Source organism: Antennarius striatus, chromosome 3 (genome assembly GCF_040054535.1).
Source record: "Antennarius striatus isolate MH-2024 chromosome 3, ASM4005453v1, whole genome shotgun sequence".
NCBI lineage: Eukaryota > Metazoa > Chordata > Actinopteri > Lophiiformes > Antennariidae > Antennarius > Antennarius striatus.
The window spans coordinates 6,520,914-6,534,976 of NC_090778.1; the positions used below are offsets into that span (position 1 = coordinate 6,520,914).

General features: G+C 40.8%; 1 protein-coding gene across 15 annotated transcripts in view; it reads right to left on the reverse strand.

Moving 5' to 3' along the window:
* The window catches only part of fbrsl1 (fibrosin-like 1), a 346,529-nt gene that overhangs the window by 86,241 nt on the left and 246,225 nt on the right, over window positions 1-14,063 (reverse strand). For all 15 annotated transcript variants that reach the window (XM_068311270.1, XM_068311263.1, XM_068311262.1 and 12 more), the window contains one exon: window positions 8,735-8,764. In XM_068311270.1, coding sequence (XP_068167371.1) covers window positions 8,735-8,764 — 30 coding nt within the window. The remainder of the gene's footprint in view (window positions 1-8,734; window positions 8,765-14,063) is intronic.

The window sequence follows — 14,063 nt, forward strand, 5'->3', positions numbered from 1 at the left end:
GTCCTTGGAGACTCCCCCGGAGACCGATAAACTTTCTGTTGAGTGACTGCTCGGCAAATAGGACTAAATGGAATTAGCCGACCCGGTTGTCCTTTACTGTGGCTATGGTGACGTGACGGTGGCAGTGGTAACGCACCAGACACAATGCCACTGACTTAAGGGCTGCAGCAAATATAAGTGGCCTATGCTACTTATATTCACACAGACAGGCCGCCACTGTATTTGCACAAGAGAAGGAATACATAGGAAATTGGAGTAGCCAGGTAGGACAGCAAAGTGGGGTATAACGGAGACAGGATGACACCTCACAAAAGTGCATGAACAAACTGAGAGGGGATAAATCCCTCTCTGCTTCTTTCTCTGTCTCTCCTGGGACAGAAAATGACCATCTTGGCTTGGAGTATCTCGACACGTCAGAGACTGACAAGATTTGATGTCTGATAGTTTACAGCTGGAGCATGGAGGAATGAGGACATTATATAAAGATGCTTTCAATAATACTTGCTGTTCTGCAACATAAAACCAAACAATTAAATCGCTTGACCAAAAATTGTTTTATGTCTGATCAATAAACAAGTAATTAACTGAACTACAAGCACATTCACGGAGTATATACTTCCACCAGGAATGCAAACAATTTCATGTTAACAAACCTTAATTCAGATCTACTCCAAAATTTAATTTAATAAAAAAAAAAATTAAATTAAATTTTACTCCAAAATGTAATCATCTTTATTCCATTCCTGAGGCTATTGGTCTAAAAACATTCATTGAATCCAACTCAGAATGTTTTGAGATACTCTACTAACAAACAAACTGACAATTGATGATGAAAACATAACCTCACTAGGGGGATGTTTGCCTTTTCTTCAATATAGCTGAACTATGTGACTTTTTTGTTGTGAAGCTCACAGTGCCAAAAACAAATACAAAAACAAATTGTTTGGAGCAGTTTCCCTTAGGAAATACTTTTTTTCTCATGAACTGATTTAGATGTAAACATTAATGGCTTCCTGCATGATTGAATTGTAATATTCACGAGGATATTTAGACAGAGTATTTAACTACTATATACTTACTCCCATCAATGCAAAAATATACACTGCTCAATAAAATTAAAGCAACACTTTGAAAACACATCTAATCTAAACTGGGTAAAAATTATCTTGAATATCTTTCCTTATAACATCTAGGTGATGTATTAGTTACATAATGATGCCACATAATTTGATAGAAATGAAAATCATTACCTGTCATTGTGGCAACTCAAAATGATTCTCAGTAGTTTTTGTGGCCCCCACGTGCTTGTATGCTTGTGCCTGACAAGGTTGGGGCATGCTCCTAACGAGACAATGGATGGTGTCCTGGGGGATATCCTCCCAGATGTGGACCAGGGCATCACTATGCTCCTGAACAGTCTGAGGAGCAACTTGGCAGTACCGGATGGACCTAGACATAATGTCCCAGGGGTGTTCTATTGGTTTAGGTCATGTGAACTGGGGTCCAGTCAATGGTATTAATTCCTCCATCCTCCAGGAACTGCCTGCATACTCTAGTCACATGAGATCGAGCATTGTCGTGGACCAGGAGGAACCCAGGTCCCACTGCAACAACGTAGGTTCTGACAACGGGACCAAGGATTTCATCCCGATACCTAATAGCAGTCAGGGTGTCATTATCTAACCTGTAGAGGTCTGTGCGTCCTTCCAGGGATATGCCACCCCAGACCATCACCGACCCATGTTGCAGGCAGCATAACATTTTCTACGGCATCGCCAGACTCTTTCAATTTTGTCGCACATGCTCAACCTGCTCTCGTCGGTGAAGAGCACAGCGTTTTTGTACTGGATATCTGTGTTGTCCTGTGGACGAAAGGCGTAACCGCAACAAAAAGCCTCGTTGCCCAATGCCTTACGCCATATTGTCATGTGATTCCTTCTGGCAGATGCGCCGTGATTGGTTGGGCAGGTAGTGGGTGGAGTGACACCGTGAGGTTTTCAGTTGAGCTTATTCAAAAATGTAGGTGGGGAGATGTGTGTGCATGTGTGTGTGCGTGTATATATACACTCACCGGCCACTTTATTAGGTACACCTGTCCAACTGCACGTTAACACTTAATTTCTAATCAGCCAATCACATGGCAGCAACTCAGTGCATTTAGGCATGTAGACATGGTCAAGACAATCCCCTGCAGTTCAAACCGGGCATCAGTATGGGGAAGAAAGGTGATTTGAGTGACTTTGAACGTGGCATGGTTGTTGGTGCCAGAAGGGCTGGTCTGAGTATTTCAGAAACTGCTGACCTACTGGGATTTTCACGCACAACCATGTCTAGGGTTTACAGAGAACGGTCCGAAAAAGAGACAACATCCAGTGAGCGGCAGTTCTGTGGGCGGAAATGCCTTGTTGATGCCAGAGGTCAGAGGAGAATGGCCAGATTGGTTCGAGCTGATAGAAAGGCAACAGTGACTCAAATAACCACCCGTTACAACCAAGATAGGCGGAAGAGCATCTCTGAACGCACAGTACGTCAAACTTTGAGGCAAATGGGCTACAGCAGCAGAAGACCACGCCGGGTGCCACTTCTTTCAGCCAAGAACAGGAAACTGAGGCTACAATTTGCACAAGCTCATCGAAATTGGACAATAGAAGATTGGAAAAACGTTGCCTGGTCTGATGAGTCTCGATTTCTGCTGCGACATTCGGATGGTAGGGTCAGAATTTGGCGTCAAAAACATGAAAGCATGGATCCATCCTGCCTTGTATCAACGGTTCAGGCTGCTGGTGGTGGTGTAATGGTGTGGGGAATATTTGCTTGGCACTATTTGGGCCCCTTGGTACCAATTGAGCATCGTTGCAATGCCACAGCCTACCTGAGTATTGTTGCTGACCATGTCCATCCCTTTATGACCACAATGTACCCAACTTCTGATGGCTACTTTCAGCAGGATAATGCGCCATGTCATAAAGCTGGAATCATCTCAGACTGGTTTCTTGAACATGACAATGAGTTCATTGTACTCAAATGGCCTCCACAGTCACCAGATCTCAATCCAATAGAGCATCTTTGGGATGTGGTGGAACAGGAGATTCGCATCTCTGAGGAATGCTTCCAGCACCTTGTTGAATCTATGCACACGAAGAATTGAGGCAGTTCTGAAGGCAAAAGGGGGTCCAACCGGTTACTAGCATGGTGTACCTAATAAAGTGGCCGGTGAGTATATACATATATATATATACATATATACACACACACACACACACACACACACACACACACACACACACACACACACACACACACACATATATATATACATATACATATATGCATACATATATATATATATACACATATATATACACACACACACACACATATATATATATATATATAACATACATATACATATATACACATATACACACACACACACACACACACACACACACACACATGCAGTATATATAAAATAAAACCATCTATTCAGATGAAATACCTCAAATTGGGAAATTCATGGTTAATTTCTCAAAACGGAATACATTCACTATTGTATCCTGTCCTTTTGATGACCTTTTATCACAGATGTCACCATTACACATGCAAAACTATTGTTTCAACACATATTTTGTGGCACAGTAAATCACTGACACAGTATGTCCTGGTCATGTCAGTACATTTCAATTGACTGACATGCACACAGACAATAAATAGCTTAGAGTTTGGAGCAAAAATTAAGAATGGATCGTCGTCTTAATTTATGGCATAGCCTCACAATGACCCTAACAAAAACTGTCCCTGTAAAAGCCAGTGACTTACTCAAAGTCTGGTTAGCATGTCTATGTACAACACAATTTAATAACAGTAAATGCAGACAAAACATAATTTTCTCTGACCGATTCTTAATAGTTCAAGTTCCTCCAGTGGTTCGGGCATAAGGTAGGAAATGTCCAGGCAGTTATTTATTCTACAAATGATAAACAAATGCTTTGGAAACGTCATGTATTCTGTTTGAGGCATCAGGTAACAAGCTTCCCTAGAACAAACAGCAGTGATAAAAACACAACACTGATTGCTTGTTTCTTCAAGGCTGGGCCAATCTACATAAAAATTGTCACTGCAGCTCCATGTTGAATTGGACTTGACCTGTTAATCTCTGAAGAATTCAAATCTGACACATTCTGGAAACACACTCACTCACTGCACATTTATCTGAAGCATTATGTTGATTCAAGCAGACTTTCACAATCCAAAATGACTTTGTTTGCGGCAGCGACTCGTCAGTTTTATTCAAATACAGTGTAACTGATTGCGCCCTGGGGGCACACCTGGAAGCAATATTCTAATTAAGTTAATCTGTGAAATCCTGACAATGTGGGTGTTCAGGTGGTTGGTAATCTGATGTGAAAGGAGTTTTTGTTTTCACTGGAAAGATAGGGGAGGAGCTGGCACCTGTTTCAGCAAAGCATTGCCGAAAAACATTGCTGTCGACTTATCCAGAGTGCAGGCAATTACAAATGACAGTGTTTGTGTTTCTCCTCATGGAGCCCAATTTTTACACCATAATTTTTTTCTGCTTTTGCTGATGGACTGTCAACCTATTTTTTCGTCCTGTCGCCATCTTTGGTCAGCAATTTGCTGTGGATGATTTGCAAGTAGGGCAGCACGCTGGCGCAGTGGGTAGTGCTGTTGCCTCACAGCAAGAAGGTCCTCGGTTCATTTCCACCTGGGGCCTTTCTTTGCCGAGTTTGTATGATCTCCACTCGTGGGTTCTCTCCAGGTTCTCTGGCTTCCTCCCACTACTAGAAACATGCAATATAGGTAAACTGATTTCAGGCATGACTTTTAGCATGAATAGATGTTTGTCTTTCTATGTGGCCCGGCTATAAACTGGCAACTTATCCTATCCAGGGTGTAGTCCATAGTCAGCTGGGACAGGCTCAAATAGACCCACTAACTGGATCAGGATAAGCAGTTGGACATGAAACAATTACTGATTATCTGCTCTTCAAGAAAATTAATGCAGGATTTGCAAGTTTATTCAGCTTGAATACGTGTTTCTGAGGTAATGGAATGGTCAGCACTGAGTGGACCTTTATGCAGATGTTTTTTTTCATCTTGAACTTAGCAAATACATGTGCATCTACAATACTGTCGAAGCTTCAATAACACAGAAACTTGTTTTAAAATAAATGTCAGCAAAAGTTCACTCCACAGGACTATTTTTACCCAAATGCATGCATTTCTCAGATGACGCTGGGTATTGACTCTTTCTAATAAAGATTATAAATGCCCAACCATGTTGTTTATATTCTATTCTTCTTTCAGCTGTCCATTAATTGTTACTTTCCTATGCCAACACATGTTGGACATTTATATGTAATGCCAATGCTGTTCATGTCTCCTATTAAAGAGTCATATTTCTTATACTTATTATGCACAAGGCATAACCATTATCAATCATTCACCTGGTTTAAATGCTGACATTTATTTCCGAAATGAAAGCTTTGATCAATACTTCTGTTTTGAGGATGGAAAATACTGTAATATCACTACACCAATGGACAACATCAACACTTTGGGTTTCTATTATATGATCAGAAGATAAATAGCTTTGTCATATTATATGTACTTATAGTGACATTACACAGTATTACTGCATGTTCAGAACCATCCAGGTCTCTTTAAAGGACATTTCACAAAAACTGCTTCACGGGTTTTCACTAAAAATACTTAGGAAGTAGGAGGATTGGGCATGTGAAAGGAAGACACCTGGATTGGACAAAGAAGAAGAAACACATGGTTGACTTTGTGTTTGACTATGCCAGACTGGACTTCAACATCTGTGTCCATTAGTTTGCAGAAACTTGGTAGAAAGGTTGGTCAAGTAAGGAGCAGCGAGTGGAGGCCCCATTTTTTAAATCTGAATTTGTCATGATAAGAAATCTTAATTTTATTTACTTATCTACACGGTGCTACAAGGTGGTGTAGTGCTTAGCACTGTCGCCTCACAGCAAGAAGGTCATGGGTTCGAATCCACCTGGGGACCTTTCTGTGTGGAGTTTGCATGTTCTCCCCGTGTCTGCGTGGGTTCTCTCCGGGTTCTCTGGCTTCCTCCCACCTCCAAAAACATGCACCATAGGTGAATTGGTCAGCCTAAATTGCCCGTGTGAATGAGAGCGTGAATGTGGCCAGGGCTCCCTTGCAAAAGAGATCTGTAATCTCAATGGGACTCACCTGGATAAATAAAGGTTAATAATTATCATTTTTCATTTCAACTTTACATGGGTTACGGTTAGTTATAGTATTCTTCCAAAAAAGGAGCCTTGAATTTTGAAGGGAAAGATCCATGATTCTTTTGCTTTCATTTTAATTTTTTTAAAGTTATGAGTAACTTGAAAGCAACCGTTTAACTCAAAATGCAGTTTGGAAAAAAGAGGAAATGTTCCTTTGAAATCATTTTCTCCAAAACAGAAACTAAGGACAAATCTGAGTTATTCGTTTATTAGTGAAACAAAAATCAGTTGTGAAAGAAGAAAATGGTCAGATGAATGTCTAGCTACCCTGGACAATTGTTTTTCTGAAGTCTGCTATATTTTCTGTCTGTAAGTATCTTTGTCATGTAAGTATTTTTGTCATGGAAAGTTGTTTGATGTCACGTTAATGTTAGCAAGCAATTTAGGAAATGAGGAATATTAGGGATATATTCCTTCTGTATGTCAGATTTTTGTTTCCAATTGTTACAGGTCATCCATTTATTTCTTTTCAAATGGCAATAAAAGCTTTGATTTACATTGTGTTCATGCCAAAACTTACTGACTTATATGATGTACAATGAAATATAATGAAACCTGTTATAGTGGTTCATTAACACTGACACAATTGTGAATCAAATAAATCAAATAAAGCCCCTCAAGACTAGAACTTCAAACTCATGCTAAACATGAGAACCAAAACCAAAGCTTGAACAGATATGAAAAACGGAGGCATCTAAAAAAAGCATTGGAGAAGTCCAAATTAGACATTTGACTACCTTTATTACATTTTTTATGGGCGTGTGTAGTTTTGTTATGCTACTTACTGGATTTGTATGAATATTTTTTAGGGTTAGGGTTAGGGTTTAGACAGCAACCAATATGCCTTTTGTATTTATTTCTTGTCATTTTTAGGCACCAGTACTACCAGTATTTAGACATTTATTTGCGATTACAAGTTACTAGTAGGCTAATGTCTGAGGAGAAAACCTCTTAACAGGAGAATTTGCCTGTTGTATGTGTACATGGTAATAATTGTTAAAAAAAATCTAAGAATCAGACTGCTGAAAATTCAATGAAAACGTGCAATATTCCATCCTATCTTGAACCGTACTTCAGTTTATCCAAACTGGCTGATTTAAGTAGTGCAAACACGCAATCTGGAGCTGTTTCACTGAGCAGACAGAGGCTGACACCTAACCAACCACACAGCAGCACTGCTCAGATTCTACATCGATTACTTTTTTTCTCTCCCCTATTTCATCTTGGAATTGTTTACTTTCGGTTCTAGTCAAAATTTGTGATATGTCATGATATATAGAACTTTTACAAGTCTCCAATAACTGATACAGTGGGAATGAAAACAAAACCCCTGAAAAGGAGACAGTCTGAGAGCTTCTCTCCTACTTTAGTTGGCTCTCTACCCCCAACCATGATGCCAGGGAGCCGTATGGAGACTGACAGGCCTGCTATGTCTCTCTGTTCGTGTCAACTAGCTCGCGCCCTGGGTTCCTTCTCGCTTCAATAAATAGATAAAAGCCCATTGACTTGCCAGGCTATAGTTAATGCAAATTGAGCCTGCTATCAATGTATTATTTATAGGGAGAGCTGCAGACATTTCCACCGAACTTGGAGCTAATCTTACAGGAGATTAGGCATGCTATCTCATTCATTTACCAGGGAGTAATTGCTAAACTGTGCAGGAATTAGAATGTGCAAGGTTCCCCAAAGGCATTTCATCTTCTAACCAGGTGGCTGCCATCAGACAACCGCCTCCGAGTCTGGGATAAACAAATACAAAGAAGTGATATTGTTAGACTACATCTGTCAAGCTGTCAAATAGTTAAAACTAGGTGATGTCGCCACTGAACTAGTTATCATTCAGAAGCTGCTGATATTGCTAGCTTGTTCTCATTTCCCATGTTTTTACATCTGAGATGTCTGAAGAAAAAGCAGGATTTGCACCCAATTTAGCCACTGGAAAAAAACTTTCAAAGAAATGCAAGATAATAAAAAGAGGTGACTCATTAAACATTCTCTGATTCAGTCAATACATTCTGCTTCTGGATTTACACTTTCCCCAAAATGTTTGAAAAAATAAATCGATTAAATACTGAGACAGAAACATTGTCATCAGTGGATGAAATCAATCAACTTCAAAGAGACACAAAGTGGAGCCATGCACTCTTGTACACTGGAGAAAGAAGTGGGTAGATGTGAGGTAGACGTGCCATGACAGAAGTTTATATGTAAACAAACTGAGATTATTTTACCAGAATAAGACAACAATGTCGTATGAGATACATGTGATAGATACTGCACATTTTCTCCATAGCCTCTTCCTGCTCTACTTTCTCTGGAAGATGTAAATGATCAACATCCAAACTATGACTATCTTTCAGATGAGAGCTCAAACTTCATTTTCACAACTCTCAGTCACTTCATGTGGGGGTGAATAAACACAGGAAAAGCAGTCTTACCTTGTCGTCAATGTCACTCTCGCTGTCACACTGTAACAGAAAAGAGACAGACCCATGAAAAAGAAGGAATTATTCATTTGGCTCCCCCAGAAGCCCATAATCAGTGCAGATGTTATTTTTGTGTGCAACCTCTCATTCAGTGACAGCATTCAGTGTGAACGGTGGAGGATGACGAGGGAAAGGAGAGTGTGGTAATGTGAGGGAGTTTTTATTTTATGTTTCAAAAGCTGTACACAACTCAGCTGTGGTGTTTCTGTCACAAATTCAATGCTGTAAATTTACAAAAGATGAAAAAAAAAAACATACACTACTTCCTATTATAACGAGCAAGTTGAATGACTTTGCATACAGCTGCAACTTGTCATTTAGCCTTTTAAGAGGGCTTTGATATTGGACGATAGCATCTCAAGGACAGGGAGAGCTTAGGCTCACTGAAAGACATGGCCTGTTAAAGTGTGGTGTTTCAAACACACATTGTGACAAATCAGCCTTTCATTTGCATGTCAGACTTCCATAGCTATAAAGGAAATAGGTAATACAAAAGGTTGTATTCTTTTTTCTGGCACAGCCAAAGGCCAAATCACAACATTTAAAAAAAAAAAAGAAGTCATTCTGTTAAATATCTTGAAAAGAGGTGCATCCTTACAAAAAGCCTTCAGACCTTATATTTTTAAAGTAAAATATAAAGACAAGTTTAAACTTCCCCTAATTGAGAATTTTTTATATACCTTGAGTCAAATCAAATATGTGCAGTTCAAATCAAGTCAATAACCTTTGCTCACACAAAGCAGATTTTTAAAAATAGTTTTACCAGGGCACATAGTGAAAACTGCACCCTCTCAAAAATAACACAACAGATGTTAAATATTTTTTGACGTGCATATGACCCTCAAGGTCCTTTCTTCCCTTGCCAGGCAGCAGAGAGCAAAGTTGTGGAAACAGAAGTGGTCAAGCTGCAGGCAGGTCCCACTGGACCTCACAGCAGGATCCATGCGGAGCTGAGCAATTCAAGCGGAGAGCCGCGTAGAGAGGGAGGGAGGCCCCCGGCAAAAAACTGCCATCAATCTGTCAATTAAGTTCCTGTGGAAACATATTTAAGTGGACCCTCTTTATTTTTTTTGACTCCCTTTCAGGGCCGGGAGCTGGGTCAATGGAGGCACAGTGGTCCTTTGTTGGGAGCGCGGTGGGTCCAAATGTATAATTAAGTAAGGAGAGCAATCAGTGCAAGGGCTCACCAGACAACATCTTTCAGGGTAGGAGAGTCAAGCGGAGTGGGGGGGGGGGGTTCATGCATCTCTGGAAGGAGAACAGCAGGAGTTCTGGCAGAAATACGCTATAGCTCATCCATTCAATTTCAGGAGCTTATTGTTGTGTTTGCATCTTTATCTGAACAAATAAAAACTTAAGACACTCCTGAGCTATTATTGTCAGTGGTGCAGCACTCTCACAGACAAAGGCTATAATCACTGACCTGCTGAAGGACACACACTGTAAGATGCAATTTTCAAAGTGAAAATACCCCTGAGATCAAAACGCCTGTTTTGAAAAACACATTTCAAAATATGGATGTTCATTTAAGTATATGAATAGTAGAAATATCAAATAAAAATGTTAGCATTATTTTAGATTTTGTATGTGCCTATATTTCAAAGATGTCTTTCTATATTATTCAAATTCTTTATTTAATTGCATGACTATTTTAAATAATATTGCACTAAAATAAATGGTAATGTTCTTGAAATAAAAACTACCCAAACTACCCAACTCTAAAAAAACTTTCTAGTTGGCTTTCCCAGGTAGGAAAGCCACCAGCAGGACAGAAACAATGCTGATCCAGCTTGGACTCTGAGACTTCTGGCTACAGAAAGTTATGAAATGGACAAAATGGGACTCGGGGTGGCAGCAGCAGTTTTCACTCGAACACTGTGAAGAAAGTTGTTGCACATGATGAGCAAAATTATGTTCTGGGCCATCAGAGGGAAGAGTCCTGCCAGGACAAGGGGAAGCAGAGTTGTGTTTGCATCAAGGATTGTTAGGTACTCAAATGTTTCCCAGATGATGAACTATGTGTGTGTGTGTGTGTGTGTGTGTGTGTGTGTGTGTGTGTGTGTGTGTGTGTGTGTGTGTGTGTGTGTGTGTGTTTATGACTGTATTGCTCGACTCTGTTTATTTTATCTCTATATTTATTATTTGTGAACAGATTGGTGCAGAATGTTGAGGACTGCCAACTTCCATTTTTTGTGCAGTCCAGAGTTGTCCATGAACAAATAAATAACCCCAACATAGATAAAAACACTCACAGGCACTTAGAATGGCAAATTAGACGTTTGGCTCCATTTCTATGCAGCATGTCCTCTTTTCTCTTGTGGGGTGTTTACAAACCTTAATTTCTGGGCTTCTGCTTGTCAAAGGACCTTCATTACAGAGCCCAGGGCATTAACAAAAGAAAGCGCCTTAGGCTTCTTGTCAATCAATTCCCCATTCAGACTAAGTATTCGGGACATATTAATTGTCAGCCATGTCTGTTAGGAGTGCATCACATCCTATAATCACAACCTATTTGTTGCTGCACCACGGTGGCCTTTCATCTGAAGGGAAGCACATTCTCAACAATATTTCTCTCCATCTTACTCCAGGTATACAAAAAAAAAAACAACAGCAAAAAAGAAAGAAAATTGATCCAATCTCCAGCAACACCCTGGCCCCAGGACACCAGTGTAAATGTATTCTTAGCATGCAGCTGAACAGATGACTTTCATCTCACAGCGGTAGTGAGTTCCTCTCTATTACTGGGGACGGGTTTAAACCCTGTTTAAACCCCAGTGATGGAGATGAACAACTGGCATGGTCTATTCCCCCAGTGCATGCTTGGCCATGTTTTTGCAGCAGTAGCCATGACACTGGAGATGAGGCCTCATGAGGCTGTAACTGGTGAGGAGGAAAAATACTATCAAAAGAGCACAGCATGGTGCTTATCCTTTTAGAAGAAGCATGCACTGCAGAAGAGCGTAAAGACGAATGTTAGCTATGTCTCCGACAGAGACAGAGAGACACACAACACAGCAGGGTAAGAGAGAGGCAGGTGGAAAGGAGAAGAAAACAACAGTAAAAACAGGCAGGGGGATGCTATTGAGATGAAGAGTTGAATGGATGAATAGATGGATGGATGGATGGATGGATGGATGGATGGATGGATGGATGGAAAGACAGATGGAGGTAGTGTTTGGTCAGTGCTGTATGGGGTTTCACTGTGAGGTTATTACACCTGATTGAGTCAAATAAAAAACATTGCATGCCAATAAAAGTAAATAATTGGTTGAAATTGTGTGTGAATGTAAGAGGAGATCCGCATCAGTTAGCAAAGCTGCAAAACCAAATGGTGACCCCCCCCCCCCCAACGTAACAAAAACCTCCTCAAACAGCATGTCTGCTGGTCAGTGGGGACTTTGTTAAAATTGGAGAGATATGCAGCTCACTAAGCTGCCTGACAGGAGCCAAGCCCCTTGTGGTTTGTGTCTCTCAAAGATGTTCACAAACCAAACAAATCCCCTAAAAAGGAAAATAAGAGGAAGGAGGAAAAACAAAACTGTCTTTTCAGAGGCAGGGAGCAAGACGCAACATCTGCACCTGGCAAATACCAGCTCCAAAGGGTAATGTAGAACTGGCTTCAGTGGTTGGCTCATCCACACCCCTTCCTGCAAGAATCCCACCCCCCCCCCCTCCCCAGCTAGCACATGAGATGGATGTGTTTGACATTTACACAGCTTTCAACACTTCAGAGACAGGAGATTTATTCCGCTAGCAGCCCTGGATGGAGCCAGGCCTCGACCTGGGCTGGTCCATGTGATGACCTGCAGCTCAGCCCCGAAGGAGAAAGGACCAAGAGGGAAAACACGGAGAGAGAGGAAGATGGATGTCTCGATTCTCCTGGACATTTTCTCTGGTAGATTCCGATGGATGTGCACGGGAAAGACAATAAGCGCTGTGCATCCTGAAGCACATTAAAAACAACTGGCCAAATTAATCTCACAGTTTCACTTGTCACACCTGGAGGATAGTCTGTCATAAAGTCTGCCTTTGAGATACAGTGGGTACAGAGGAGGAACTTGACTACGCAAATCCTGGCAGAGCGCCAACTGCTATCTGAATACAGATTGAAAAAATGCACTTGCCGCAGCAAATCCAAAGAAAAAATAGTAAACAAGAAATGCCAGAGCTCTTGGCACTGAAGTGTCATTGATAGTCCTACTCAACATTTGTTAAAAAATAAATTTAATGTACAGTATATCAGCAAAATAAGAAGAGAGAATATGTAATAAAATATTGTAGGCAGAAGTTATGAGGAAAGCTTGCCTGGTTATATTAATATTAATATCATATGGCCTACAGATTATATTGTGTATGTAGAGGACTTCAGATGCAAGTCAGACGAGAGATACCAGTAAGAACCAGTATCTGCTGATTTCACTCTATTCACAGCTATCTGACGTTCTTCCAACGGAATGTTGCACTGACTTCAGCACTGAAGTGATCAAATTCAGATGCAGCTGCTACATTCAAAAAATATCTACATTGACTAGATGTGAAAACTTGAGCAAGTACCGCAAAGACTCTGATTGTAGAACAGCAGTGACATCCTCTGTCCATGTGGCAATGTGTCCTTTGTCACATGGCCACAATGCTGTGAAGACAAAGCTTTGCTCAGTATAGATCTCTTTCTCTATACCTCGACAGGCTCTGAGACACCCCTGATTGTCTGGAAGAGAGTACTGACAAGCCCAGATCTCCTGGAGTGAGAGCACACTGAGGGGGTAATAGTCCATTTAGATCGTCGAGGACCAAAGCAACGTCGGATACCGGTGGAACAACACCAATTTCCTTCGCAATTTCCCTCCTGCTGATGCTGGGATGAGGTGTGGAGATGTAGGCGTGACCACTCTAATGGGGCGTGGAGACAGCCTCAGGTGTGCTGGGTTACCTCCAGCCAGGCCTGGAACATCAGTGCAATATTTTAGATTTAGGTTCTTTGGTCTTATGTTGAGGGATGAAGCTTTATTTCAACTCAGAAATTCTAATTCCTCAACAAGATGTTGCCTCCTTCAATATTCTCACCCTCCATGAAACAGACTTACAAAACCATGAATCACAATGAATCTGAAGGAAGAAATATCCATGTGTGCTTGTTATATTAATATTAAGGGTTATGCAGCTAACACTGTTTTCCTCTTTACCTCTCACAACCACAAAGAAAAAAAAAGATTGCTCTTGACCCCACTAGCTGTATCTGAAAGCAACACCTAACAAAGTGATTTGATCACAGGATCAAATC